At 45.4% G+C, this 13,113-nt stretch overlaps 1 protein-coding gene across 3 annotated transcripts in view; it reads right to left on the bottom strand.

Moving 5' to 3' along the window:
* Positions 1 to 13,113, bottom strand: part of FRMD3 (FERM domain containing 3) — a 313,237-nt gene that overhangs the window by 50,678 nt on the left and 249,446 nt on the right. For all 3 annotated transcript variants that reach the window (XM_027094154.1, XM_027094155.1, XM_027094156.1), the window contains exons 11-13: positions 12,348 to 12,422; positions 11,964 to 12,032; positions 5,813 to 5,937 (exon numbers count right to left, since the gene is read on the bottom strand). In XM_027094154.1, coding sequence (XP_026949955.1) covers positions 5,813 to 5,937; positions 11,964 to 12,032; positions 12,348 to 12,422 — 269 coding nt within the window. The remainder of the gene's footprint in view (positions 1 to 5,812; positions 5,938 to 11,963; positions 12,033 to 12,347; positions 12,423 to 13,113) is intronic.

Here is a 13,113-nt window from a genome sequence, read left to right as displayed (position 1 = left end):
GGAAGGTGGTCTTTTTCTCCTTGTTTATGCTTTTTTATTCTATCTAGATTTTCTAGAAGATGATAAATTAGTTTTATAATGAGAAAATACAAACAAATAGCCAATGGCAGGGACAAGAGTAATTAGAGCTGGTGCTAACGGTCTGCTGTCACCAGGTAGCAGTAACCACAGGGGAAAGATGGCCCCACAGGACTTAGAAACAGATCCTACTGTTTGATGAAACATAACATAAAAGAAATTTCAAAAAGACCAGTGCGTCACTCCCAACGCATATCCTGACATACCCTAAGCCAAAAGGAAGAAATTACTTGGCACATGGGGGAAAATGGCATGGAAGAGAGACTCTGACACCCTGAGAAGAGGGTAAATCTGTTTGAGCCCTGGCCATGGAACTCTACAAAGGAAGAAAAGAGGGAGAAAAATTTTCATATCAGATAACCAGGGAGGAGACCAGACTCACTGGAGTCAGTGTAACCATGGCAGCCTTGGGCTGTTAGAGATTCCAATAGTGATGGGATTGGAACAACTGTGTAGGGTATGAAAGGCTCTGCCTGCTATGGTACAGAAAAACCTGCACATGGAGACCACAGTTGGCCCTGCGGGTCACCTGTTAAGTGTCAGGGTGGAGCAGGGCGGGGTCACAAGTGTGGCATGCTTGACGGATGAGAACTATACACTTTTTATATGCTCAAAATGCCTTCACAGGTTCACATACAGACTTTCTAGAATTTCAATGACACCAACTTAAGTCACCTATGGTTAGAGCCAGACACTGTAAATGACCCTTAAAACACCCCCACTGCCCCCTACCCACCCCACACAGAGCCACATCCATGACACACACATGCACTCGCATACACATGCACACACACAAACACACACATACACACTACAGGGACAGTGCGAAAGTGTGGCTCGGGAGAGTTAGTTTTACTGCCCTACTTAATTCCCATCTATTCATCGACATAGACATTTTCTCAGTCGCATGCAAATGCAGCTTTAAGCCACCCTCAAACCAATCACACTGCCATCCCCAAGACATTCCTTTATGGAAATTTTGGTGTCTCCATTGTGCTCTTGTTTTGCCAGCAGGAGGGTGTCAAACGTTTTCAACTCTTATTTAGTTGTGTCTACCAAGGAGAAGAAAGCATGGTTTCCTGCCTGTTTAATGAAGCTAGCTCGCACCATCACTCTGGTGGACAAGAGTGACCTTCACCGGGCATTGATAATTGCCAGCTACCAAGTCTCACGTGATACATTCCATTCCCCTTCTCTACCATAATCTATTTTCCTTAACGAAAAATACACTCTACTAATAAAACATGCAAGCATTTTGCTGTATACACTGTGGGAACCCTACTCCATTTTGCATGTGAATATATTCAGATTAATCACTCCTGAAAATGTCATTTTCACCCGGAACAATTTCCACTCTCAATATTTTCTTCTCCGGAAATTTTCATAAACTCGAAGTGGCACTTTTCAAATGGTTTGCTATTCACATCTAAAGCTTTCCACAGCACTAACCTACTTGGATCCTGTAGCTGAGCAACTGTGGGGTAACGTTGAAAACTTTCTCACTGCTTAGTGGTGCCTAGGAACTGATTTTGTTTTTTCTCTACAGACACAGCCAACTCAGAGATAATCCTCCAGCTGTCGTTTGGGTGAACGGGGTTACGCGTTCTCTCCCAGAACGCCCCTGAGCTCATCTGGGCAATCATGCTCTCTCCAGCTGTCTTTGAGAATCTTGAAGTTCCAGGAAGAATAGAAAGAGATTGTCAGACAAATGGGTGGTCGGGACCACCGAGAGTCATGACGGCAGCAGAGATGTCACCACCATGGCACCCACGCGAGACAAGGCACCAGGACCTTCCCATGACCTCCAGGAGACGGTGACTCCAAGGGTCAGGGTTAAGGTCCTTCTTTCTTCTCCCAATCTGATTTTTTAATAATTCCTAATCAGACAACTCTTTTAACAGGGCTCAGGCTGCCAACCTTCACCTGTTTATCGATCCAGTTTCAAAATGTGTGATGTGAATCCCCCAAACAAGAATCGGAGCCACTGTATAGAGACGAGGAATAACGACGTCAAAGGTAAGCAGAGATGTCTGAGTCTCCTCCACTCTGTGTCTGAAGCTCAGTGAAGTATCTAACTCTTCCAAAGGTTCCAATATCTAAATGAAATCATTTTTGCCATCGCCTCTCTGATGTTGACATGTCACTGGAACCTTCCTGTGTCTCAGAACAGTCTCATTTCCAAAGAGGTTAAGGTCTTTTCCCTCTCAAGTTCTTGGAGACAAGGGCAGCACCTGGACAGGAGTCCACAGGCACCTTACGTGTGTCAACAACTCTGCTGCTTACTAGCTAGAGCCCACTGCCTCCTCCCCATCCCACCTTCTGCCTCAGCTCAACCCTCGTTTAATCTAGTCTCTGGGCTATTGCAGTGGCTCTTGTGGGGTCTCTGTGCTTCCAACACAGTAATTCTCAGGCAGTTGTTTTGTTCCCAAGGGCATCTGGCAATACCTGGAGACATTTTCGGTTGTCCAGACTGGTTGGGTACTACTTGATAGAAGCCAGGGATGCTGCTAAACGTCCTACAAAGCACAAGCCAGCCCCTGACAAAGAATTATCCAGCTCAACGGTCAATAGTGCTGAGCTTGAAAAACTGCTCTAGCCATACCCATCTCTAATCTGTCCTCTGCCCACACACAAGAGATACAAAACACAATTCCAATCAGGTCCATGCTTGAAATCCTCCAGTGCCTTCCAACTGCCCTTGGGTTAAAGTCTAAACTCTCCAGCAATTTGGGTGAGGCCCATCACAATCTGGTCCTTCCCTAACTTTCTGCCTCACCTTTCATTCTTCCCGACCCCTCTTCCCTGAAAGCCACACAAGCATCCAATGCAAGTTGACTAGACCACCCACAACTCCCTCTGCCTGTCAGTCTCATCCATTCATTCCTGTGCCCCCAACTTTATGCCATGTACTCTGATAAGACTGAAAGGGAACAAGAGGCTCTCCAGGCAGCCTGAGGCACTAGTATCTCGTGAGGCACACAGAAAAGTGAGCATGCAACCCAATCAGCAGAAGTAGAACCTACACTTCACCTCTGTGATCCCATTGCTGTCTCCCCAACAGGCTGTGAGTCTCCAGGGAAAAGAGAGTATCTTCATCTTCATAGGGCCACAGCAACTTTCACAGCTAAGTATGGTCTACTTAGTTGTACACCACATCTTTGCCAGAGCTGTTGTATTAAGGAAGGAGTGAAATTCTAATTTCTTCAATTTGGCTCTTGATCAGACACAAAAAATTGCAATATCAAAATACAAGGGTGAAACTAAATTCATCACACTGCATCTGCCCATCCACAAAAGTGGAGACATCTTTGTTGAAAGCTGTATTCTCTACCTCTCTTCTCTTCATATATCAGAGACATATAGAGCTATTAAATAACCTATTTATCCCTATAGAATGTTTAAATCCCATTACCTGATACTCAAAGACAAGACACATGAAGCAGAATTTGACTCTAAAATAGTAACTGAGATATAAGGGTATCAAGAACGTAGCTATGTTGACTGTGGGAATCATAACTTTGAATTTCACGGTACCTAAGAAGATTTTGCTCTCTTTTCTAGACTGGGAAGTTCTTTCTATATACTGGGCATTTAACAATACTGTCGTTTCTACTTCTCTTCCTTTTAAATTGATTCTATATCCTGCAAGTTGCTATGATTTGCCTGAGTTTCAAAACCCACAAAGATGTTCCATAAGGGGACAGTTCTCCTAGAAAAGAGGATTTTATTAGATAGTTATAGAGCTATTTTGGACATTTAAACAGAGAAACCCATCAGTTTGACTTTACAGCTGGTGAAAGAATTAAAGATTCATATTTTAAATAACTGGAAAAATTGAAAATGTAGCTCATGGATTCCTATCATATATTATGGAAATTTAAATTTTTATTGCAGTTAATTATAATGCATAAGTCTCTTGTCCACACAGTTGTCATGTTAATGACAAGGCTAGTATTTAGAAATGGAACCTCATTATAGAAAATGGAGCAAAACAGAAGTTTCTATTAATTGAATGGAATGAAGGGTCCGGGGAAAGCTTGCCCAGGCTCCCCTTCACATCTAGGGTGCTCACAAGGCATCAGTGGCCTGGCTTCCATATTCCCCATGGTAACGGGTCTTCCGAGCTTTATTCCCATCTAGGCTTCCATCTCTGCAGACAAGGCAAAGTCACAATCCTAAGCTTGGGTTATCTATTTTCCCCTCCTCTTCTCCATTAGCCATATCCTCCTTCATTCAAACTTGGGTTAATCCTGACCTCCAGAAAAAATGATTTCCACTCAAACCAACTTCCAGACATATGGGAGGAATCCCAGAAAATCACTAGTGATCAGAAACAAAAGCTGCTTTCATTGCACTTTGAGGAACATACAAAAACGGAGAAGGTGCTGAAACATGTAGACAAGCAACATGGACCCACGGACCCCTGGGCTAAGAAATTTAATTTAGCATGGAGCTTACGGAGTTGGTTGTTGAGACAGAGCATGAAGGCGATTATCACAAGATCGTTCTGGTTATCATCGTCCTGTGGCTGAGCTGGGGATAAAGGTGTCTCCTGAGACCCCATCCTTCGTATCTTGCACATTTCCCTTCCACCCATGAAATTTATGGCATCCCATTGCCCAGTCCTCCTTCCAACCATTCAAGTTTCCTTTCAGGAAACCCCTTATGCTTCAGTGTGAATCAGCTGCTGTGACCTCTCCCAAGGATATGTGCATCCTAAGCCATATCTTATTATGGGCTGAAGAGTTTTCCCCTGTGGAAGGGATTCTTGACTTAAAGCTGCAGGTAAAGGTGATCTCTCGGGGACACAGTGACCCGCCTTCTTGAAACTGCCCAGTACCCAGATTTTAAATGATGAAATTAAAATCACATAAATTTAAGGAAAGCATGTTATGTTTGGGTTCAAGGTTCCAATAATTGTATTTTATGTGAATTTTTAAAAATTTACTTTGAAATTAATGAGAGTGGTATTTGCCTCACCAGGTATATGCGGTAAGCAGTGTGGTAAGATTCTTCCCTGAAGGAAAGCCCTGAACAGCAAAAAAAGAAGCCTAGAAGCACACATGTTATAGCCTTTACAAATATAACAACTTTGGGGCTGAAATGGACCGTATATATTTTAGCTTGTATCAAAACTGTCAGACAAGGCCCTGTGGAAAAGGGAATTCTTATTAAGGGACACAGAAATGGTGAGGCAGAAAGGGGATGACCAGTGTAGAGATGTTTGTGGAGAATTCGTTACAACCACTAATTTAATTGTGATTATAGTCAAACACATCACCATCTAATAGAATTTTCTGTAATGATGGGAATGTTCTTGGTCTGAGCTGTCCAAGATGGTAGCCATTAGCCACATGTGACTGTTGAGCATTGGAAATCTAGCTAATGTGGCTGAGGAGCTGAATTTTTAATTTTAATTAACTTAAAATTAATTTTAAATAGCTACACATGGCTAATGGCTACCATATTGTATAGTACGGGTCTAACACCACTACTGCTTTAACTTGTAATTTTTGGAACGCTTTGTACCAGTGAACTCTCTCCAGGAGAAACTGATAGAACTCTCAATATAATGCAGTCTTCCAGCTCTGAAGAGTTTAATTACTAAAAACACAGCTTATGACTCACTCTGACCCCTACCCCAACCCATTACCCAAGGTACCCAGGGTTGGTGCCTCCCTCATTCCCCCAGGGTAAGCCTGCAATGCCAGGCTCTGGAAGGAAGTGTACTTACCCTCACCCAGTGGAAGTTCCTCTTCCTGCTCGCTGGGGGACGGCCGCAGGGGCTGCAGGGGCTCCATGTTAATGATGAGTTGTTTGTTCAAGGAGTGGGAACTGCGGCTCTGAGTAATGTTGGTTCTGAAAACAGACACAAGCCGGAGGGAACTGGTTTCAACTGGGAACACCGGCCCTTCCATCTCAGTTGGCTACCCGAGCCGGGAACTGCCCATAGACTCACACAGTGCATTAGGCCAGCGGTAAAGATGACACAGCACTTAAGACACACAGCCCTTGTTATCCTTAAGGTCTTGATACGTGGTATAATGTCCATGTGTTCTAATGCAACACAGTGAAAGAAAACGTATTTCTCCACATATCGTCAGACTTGGACATGCTATGTGACAAGACAAGGCATTGAGAAAAGACATGGGCAACAAAGATACACAAGAGGCAGGTATCACTGAACTACATATGCAGAAAAGTGAATGAAGGGCATGGCTCAAAGTAATTTAACAACCACCAAACAAACACAAAAACAAAAAAACTCTGCCAGGCAGATGCCACAGGCTTTCCATAGCCATGAGTTGGATGTCCAACATTTAATATCGATGCTTAATATTCCCATTCAAATTCACACCCCACTCATGAACCAAACACAGAACTCAGCTCCACTTTCTCCTTCTGAAAGGAGCACACGTATGTCAGTAGCTCAATGGGCAGTAGATGGCAAGGAAAGGTGTCTCGTCAAGCCTACTGGCTGATAGCCAGGAAGCCCATTTACACTGTCTGCCCTGACAGACAGGGACGTGGGGTACCTCTGGTGGGTGTTTCAGCACCCTTCCCATCCCCATGTCTCCTGTCAAAACCCAAACCAACCCATCCTTCAAAGATGATGTCAAATGTCTCCTTCTCTTGAAGCCCTCCTGGATTGCCTTCACAACGAACTCCCTCTCCCCCTTCCTTCTCACACTACTGTCCCTTCTTTCACAACCTGTCACATTTGTCACCTCTGTCGCCCTGTAATTATTGGGGTACTAATCAGCCCTACCTTGATAAAGCAACTTAAGGGCAGAGACTGACCTATCCATTCTCATGTGCCTTATAGCACCTCCCTTGGCATCTTGTTAAGGGGTGTTCAGTTTGAAACTGAAGTAAACTTGGCATTAAGTTGCCATTTCAGACTGTCACAGGTGTTCTCCAGGCCAGTTGATGGGACCGCCTTACAGCCCAGGCATTTCTGTTGGGCATAGGAGCTGGACAGGGAAGAAGCTGTTAGCATCTAGAGTTAAAAGCTGCCCCCCCCCACCAGCTGCCACTGACTGGAAAGGAAATTTATAAGGACTTGCTTAACCATGGAGTTCTTTTCTTCATTATTTCATTCTACAACCATTTATTTTGCAGCTGGTATGTATGTATTGTTCTGGGAAATCATGGTCCTCACCTTAAATAACTTACTCTCTAGAACCATGACTTTCAAACTTTTTTGATCAAGACTCACATTAGAAACTACATTTGGTATCATATCTCTGTACACACACACACACACACCCGCAAGTGCACACACAGCTAAAGAGAATGTTTCATGCAACAACGGTAACTCTTGCTATGTGTGAGCCGCTATGTTTTACTTTCCATTCTATTTAATTTCATTTAAAGTGCTGGTCTTGACCACTATTTTCACTTCATGACTCATTAATGTGCTACAGCCACAGCCGGAAAAGCACACATCTCATGGAAGAGACTGACTGACGGCCGAGGTCCCAGGAGAGCACCAGAGAGGGGCATGTGATCCTGCTGTGAGTGAGGGGAGAGCCAGGAAAGACCTCCCAGGGAAGGTGATGTCAGCGGTAAGTCCTGGCAGGGGTGGTGGGTTTACAGGGAAAGAAGTGGAGGTGGGGATTCCTTGCAGGGGGAAGAAAGGAAGGAAGGAATAACAAGGGGGGATTAAAATTCACCATGAGCAATGACTTCTTTTATTGTGAAGGTTTCTCATTTGTCTGAGCTTTTCATGGGATTTCCATTAGCCCTGTGGCCTTCATGACTGTGATCCTAGTTCTGCAAAGCACATGTTGCCATGTCTGTGTGGACTATGTAGTTTTCTGACCTCTGAAAAGCTCATTTTCCATTGTTCCCCTCCCCCAGAAATTACTATGTATATCACAGCAGGGAGGGACCCTTAGCGAGCCTTTATGGAGGCTCTTTTGCTCCCTGTCAGGTGAGGGTCCGTGCTGTGTTCCCCCGCTCTCGGAGTCCAGGCACCAGCCGACTCGGCCAAAATGCCTGACCCGCTTTGCAGCCCACTCACGTGCACTCCTGGCACAGGACAGTTTCTGAGTGAAACTGCCGTTAAGGATTCTACTGAGTAGAAAGGTTTCCTTCGGCAACTGCAGGTATATTCTAAGACTGGCTTCAGTTCTAAGACTGGCTTCAAGAAATGGTGGCATAAAATCGAGCAACAAATACGAGGCTAGTGGAGTTACTGCAACCACTCCTTGGAATGAAAGGAAGCGCTGCTGGCCTGTGAGTAAAAAACTCCATCTGAAGAGACTTCAGTGTGAACGTGTCTGTCAGGTTCTAGCTTCCCATTTTGGGATGAGAGATAATAATAATAATATCACCACCTCACATTTTTATGGTACTTTATAATTTTCATACCCTTTATCTTAATGGCCATAACAAAACCTAGAAGTCGGGGAAAGATATAAGAATCTCATTTTATAGATGAACAAACTGATGATCCGAGAAGTTAAGTGACTTACGCAAGACATAGCAACACAGCCAAGATTAGACCCATTCATGACTCCTAGATGGGTGCTCATTTCAGGTACAAGTGCTGTTTCTGGGTATCCCTTGGTGGTGGCTCTATGCCCAGGAGGCTTAAAGAGCCGACCCTGAACTCTCAGAGCTACAGCCCTCCGCCTCACTGGGCCTTGGAATGGGCAGGTGATTCTCACCAAGTAGCCAGCCAATAGGGTTCCACTTGGGGATCCTGTCATCAGCAAAGTTCAATGAGCTAACACGAGAGCGAGCTTCTTCTCTTTTTGAAAAAAAGAAAAACCCCAAGACAGTGTTCTTAGTCTGTGTGTGTTTCTCTGTGTCACACACATCTCAGCAGGAGTAGGAGTCCATGAACTGGCTATCCTTTGACGTGGAGAATCTCAAGTGAGAGGAGAGATAACTGAAGTCTTACCATCACCATTCTAGACTAGCAGGCCTCTCTGAGCACTGCCAGATAAAGAGAGCTCATTACTGTACTCTCACTTTTGAGCCACATCAAAGAAGTCAAAACAATTCGAAAATATGATAATTGTGTAAGAGAAACATTTCCTACCATGCAACCAGCTACTGGGAAGGAACAAGAAGTTGCTACTGAAAGTGACACACGTCACTGTGGCTCTGACCACAGTGCTGCCTCTTGGGAGGGCGAGGTCCCCAGGGCAGCACCACGGACAGATCTCAAGTCTCAGAAAATTACAGATGTGAAGCTGTCATCTCACACTCCTAGTGCATACATCCATTCAGCAAATATCTACTGACCTCCTACTATAGCCAAGCACTGTGTTAATTGATGGGTAAGATGGAGATAACCAAGATAGGCACAAGCTTCGTCCTCCCAGAGCTTACTCTGTATTATTACTTTAAACAAATTCTTCCTTGTAATGTCAGAGATTTGAGAGATACTGCCAAAGAACTGAGGACCAGAGAGGCATCCAGAGGATGTGAACTCAATAGGCTTTCACAAACAGGTAAAACCGGGTAGAGGAAGAGCAAGAAAGAACATGTGAACCGGTGTCGAATGGGCCTATAGAGCCTTGTTTGCAGTAATATCCTGGGAGATTTTAGAAAACTCCAGAAAAGAAAAACTATAAATTGATGGATGCTTCATTTCCCATCCACTCTGGTGGTTCAGTCCACTCCAGGAAAAAGCTTTTCACTAGGGCCAATCTGCTCCCTTCACCCCCTCCCCCAGCAGTTATCTAGAGCCTGGCTATTCAAGGTGCAAGCCATGAACTAGCCACGTGGCCATCATCTGGGAGAGCATTAGAAATGCCAGATTCATGAATCAGAATCTGATTTTAACAGGATCCCCAGGTGATCCCTGTTCAAGCTACAGTTTGAGAAGCCTTGACCTAGGAAGCCTTAATTCCCATAAATTGTGCAAACATAAATTTAAAAGAGAAGTATTTTAAAAAATTCTTCTCTGATCTCATTAACCATCATCCATCGATGGTGACTATGGGCTTTTGGAAAGCTCTGCATATTTGGAATATGTCTCTCTGAAAGCATATTGGGTTTTTTTTGCGGTACACGGGCCTCTCACTGTAATGGCCTCTCCCGTTGCGGAGCACAGGCTCCAGACACACAGGCCCAGTGGCCATGGCTCACGGGCCCAGCCGCTCCGCGGCATGTGGGATCTTCCCGGACCAGGGCACGAACCCGTGTCCCCTGCATCGACAGGCGGACTCTCAACTACTGCGCCACCAGGGAAGCCCCCTGAAAGTATATTGTTAAAAACATTTTCCTACTTTGTGTTTGTGCCATTAAGGGGACTCCCCAGAATCGAGTATTTCTTTTTATTTTAAGATCAAACACTCAAGCTTCAAGCAGGAAGAATAAAACCAAGCTGAGCCCCTGGGGTAGGTCTGCCCCCCAGCTTCTAGGAGAATGCAGAGGCTTTCAGGGTGGCAGATGCAACACAGAAAAGAGGATATAGGACTCAGGAGCAGGACACTGCAGTTCTAGGCTTAGTTCTGCCACCAAAATATTTATGACCTCAGATAAATCATTTAACTTCTCTGAGACTCAACTTCCCTTATCTGTAAAATAGAATCATTAAACTGAGTCATCCCTGAGGTCATTCTAGACCAAAGATTCTGGAAACATTTAAATGATATGTTCAATTATTTCTTCTTTTTTGTTTCTGCTGCACTGAGTAACCACAATCTGAGGCAGAGGAGGGGTTATAAAAAGACTATTAAAAAATAACTATTGTCATCAACAGGTAGTAAGCTCTAAGACTTCCACAGGTATTGCACCAAGGTGTCCCAGCCAAGGCGCTCCAAATCCCCTTGCCCACAGTTTTCTCCTGCTTCTCAAAGCAGGAGACACTGCTTTGCAGACTTGTACGTGACAGCTTTCCACTGGGGCACCCAAAGCCAGGGATGAATTATTCTGTGTACACATCTGCACAAGATTCCATGCTGACTGAAGTCCTGCTCCCCTGTGTGGGAGCCCACGCTGGCCTGCTCCACTGTCTGGATGCCCACACTGGCTGGCTTAGCTGCACTTCTGAGAGACCAAGGCCTCCTCCTGCCTGATAGCCCCAAGGACAAGGTGAGAGGTACCCTGTTCACTGGGTCACCTTGGAGATAGAGGAGACTGGGCATATCTGAGCATAGGAAGACTCCAAGTTCAAAGATGGGGAAGGAGGGACCGGTGCCCACCACTGTGTGGGAACTTCCTAAAGAATATATCTTATGATGATCTTGCCTTCAGAAGGGGGAACATCAGGATAAGAATGTTCTGCTTTAGATATTTAGCATGTTTGAAGTTTAAGATGTACAATGATTTGTGTAAACTGTGGTGGTAAGAAGTACAATATGATCAAGAGAATATTTCATTCCTAAGAATTACATACATTGCCATGTTAATGTAGAAGCGTACCCTTGACCCACTAATGACTAAGTTCGTCATTCCTCTAAGTGGCTTTTGGGACTAAAGGGTCCAAGGAGAGATGAGTACCCCACCCCCTCGTGTGACATAGCCTAGAAGGAGTTGGGCCAATGGGAACTGGCCACGTCTGATGAACAGAGGCCGGAAGAGAGAGCAGTTCTAAGAGGACATGACAATGGACTCAGCCAGGAGATAACCCAGCCACCCGTGCCTCACACACTTCCCGCCTGTTCCCGTGACCCTGCAGGCTGAATCAGGGCAGTGACTCCACACAGAGCAAGTAACTCAGAATGGAGCCCAGCCAAATCTGTCTGAGTGAGATATGGGGGATGGTAAGAGTGCCATGCCAGGAATCAGGGTCTGATAATGGCATAGGGCCAGGCAGCTGGTGTCCTTACTCTCCTTCTTGTTAGAGCAGATTTGGCGAAGCCAGCCTTTACATCCTGTCCACCCCAGAAATCTCCCGGCACCCTGGGGACCACCCCACTCACCTGTGCACCTCTGGAGGCTCCCTCTGGATTTTGGAGCTTGCCTCCACCACCTCTTTGGCAACTTTGCCACTGCAAAAGACAGAAACACAGTGTCTGTGCACAGACACTCAGAGTGGAAGGGGAGGGGTGCGCACACTTTTTTTTTTTTTTTTTTTACTTCACAGTGGTCTGACCCAGCTCTAGGAATCCGTGCCTTCTCCTCCTCCACGAGGGAACATTACTATAGAGTTTAAGGGGTCCTGTGGGCATAAGAAATGAGTGGAGTGGAAAGGGAGGACCCAAACGGGTACAGGCCAAAGTGCACTGATTTATAAGTATCATATTCCAACGCAAATGGCTGCCCCAACCCAGCCCCATCATCGAAATGGAAGCATGGGTACCCACCTATATCGAAATCTGCTTCCTTTAAAAAATATCTTGCTGCTTGACACAGTCTTGATCTGACTGGATTTTGCATACCTGTAAGAGAAAGCAGAGGAGAGGTGGCAGTGACACTGTAAAGTCCAAGCAGAACATGCCATAGAGCGTGGTAATTGGATATTTTGACCACCAAGAAAGAAATACATTTTACTGTATGACTCAGCGCGCGTGCGTACACACACACACACGCCTGAAAGAAAAGTTACTTTCACCATGTGTATTGCAATCTGATTTTTTCTATGCGATCTTTTCTCCTTCTTTTATATGCTGCTGATGACCCACACATTTGGTCTCGTAATCTATTACTGTGTCACGACCTGCAAAAAGGACCAGGTAATATTGATGGTCAGAGGAATTCTTTGCCAGTTTCTGCTTGAGCGATACGGAGAGGGTGGGCTGGGTCACAGGGCACCGTTAAATTCCTTGCTGCACGGACCTTCTTGCCTGTACCTGTACCAACTGCAGCAGAAAACAGCTTCCTGGTGACGCAGGCCACTCACCGTGTCACACAGAACCCACCTATTGTGTATTTTCTAGGAGATGGCACCAGGGGCCCATGTCACCATGGAAACGGTCACTGGCTTCTGAGTATTAAGAAGGGTTAGGGGCTTCCCTGGTGGCGCAGTGGTTGCGAGTCCGCCTGCCGATGCAGGCGACACGGGTTCGTGCCCTGGTCCGGGAAGATCCCACATGCCGCGGAGCGGCTGGGCCCGTGAGCCATGGCCTCTCC

Source organism: Aethalodelphis obliquidens, unplaced genomic scaffold (assembly GCF_003676395.1).
Source record: "Aethalodelphis obliquidens isolate GAN/ISIS:26980383/991018 unplaced genomic scaffold, ASM367639v1 scaffold88, whole genome shotgun sequence".
Lineage (NCBI taxonomy): Eukaryota > Metazoa > Chordata > Mammalia > Artiodactyla > Delphinidae > Aethalodelphis > Aethalodelphis obliquidens.
Note: the sequence above shows the minus strand (reverse complement) of the source record. Positions and strands in the feature narration are given on the sequence as shown.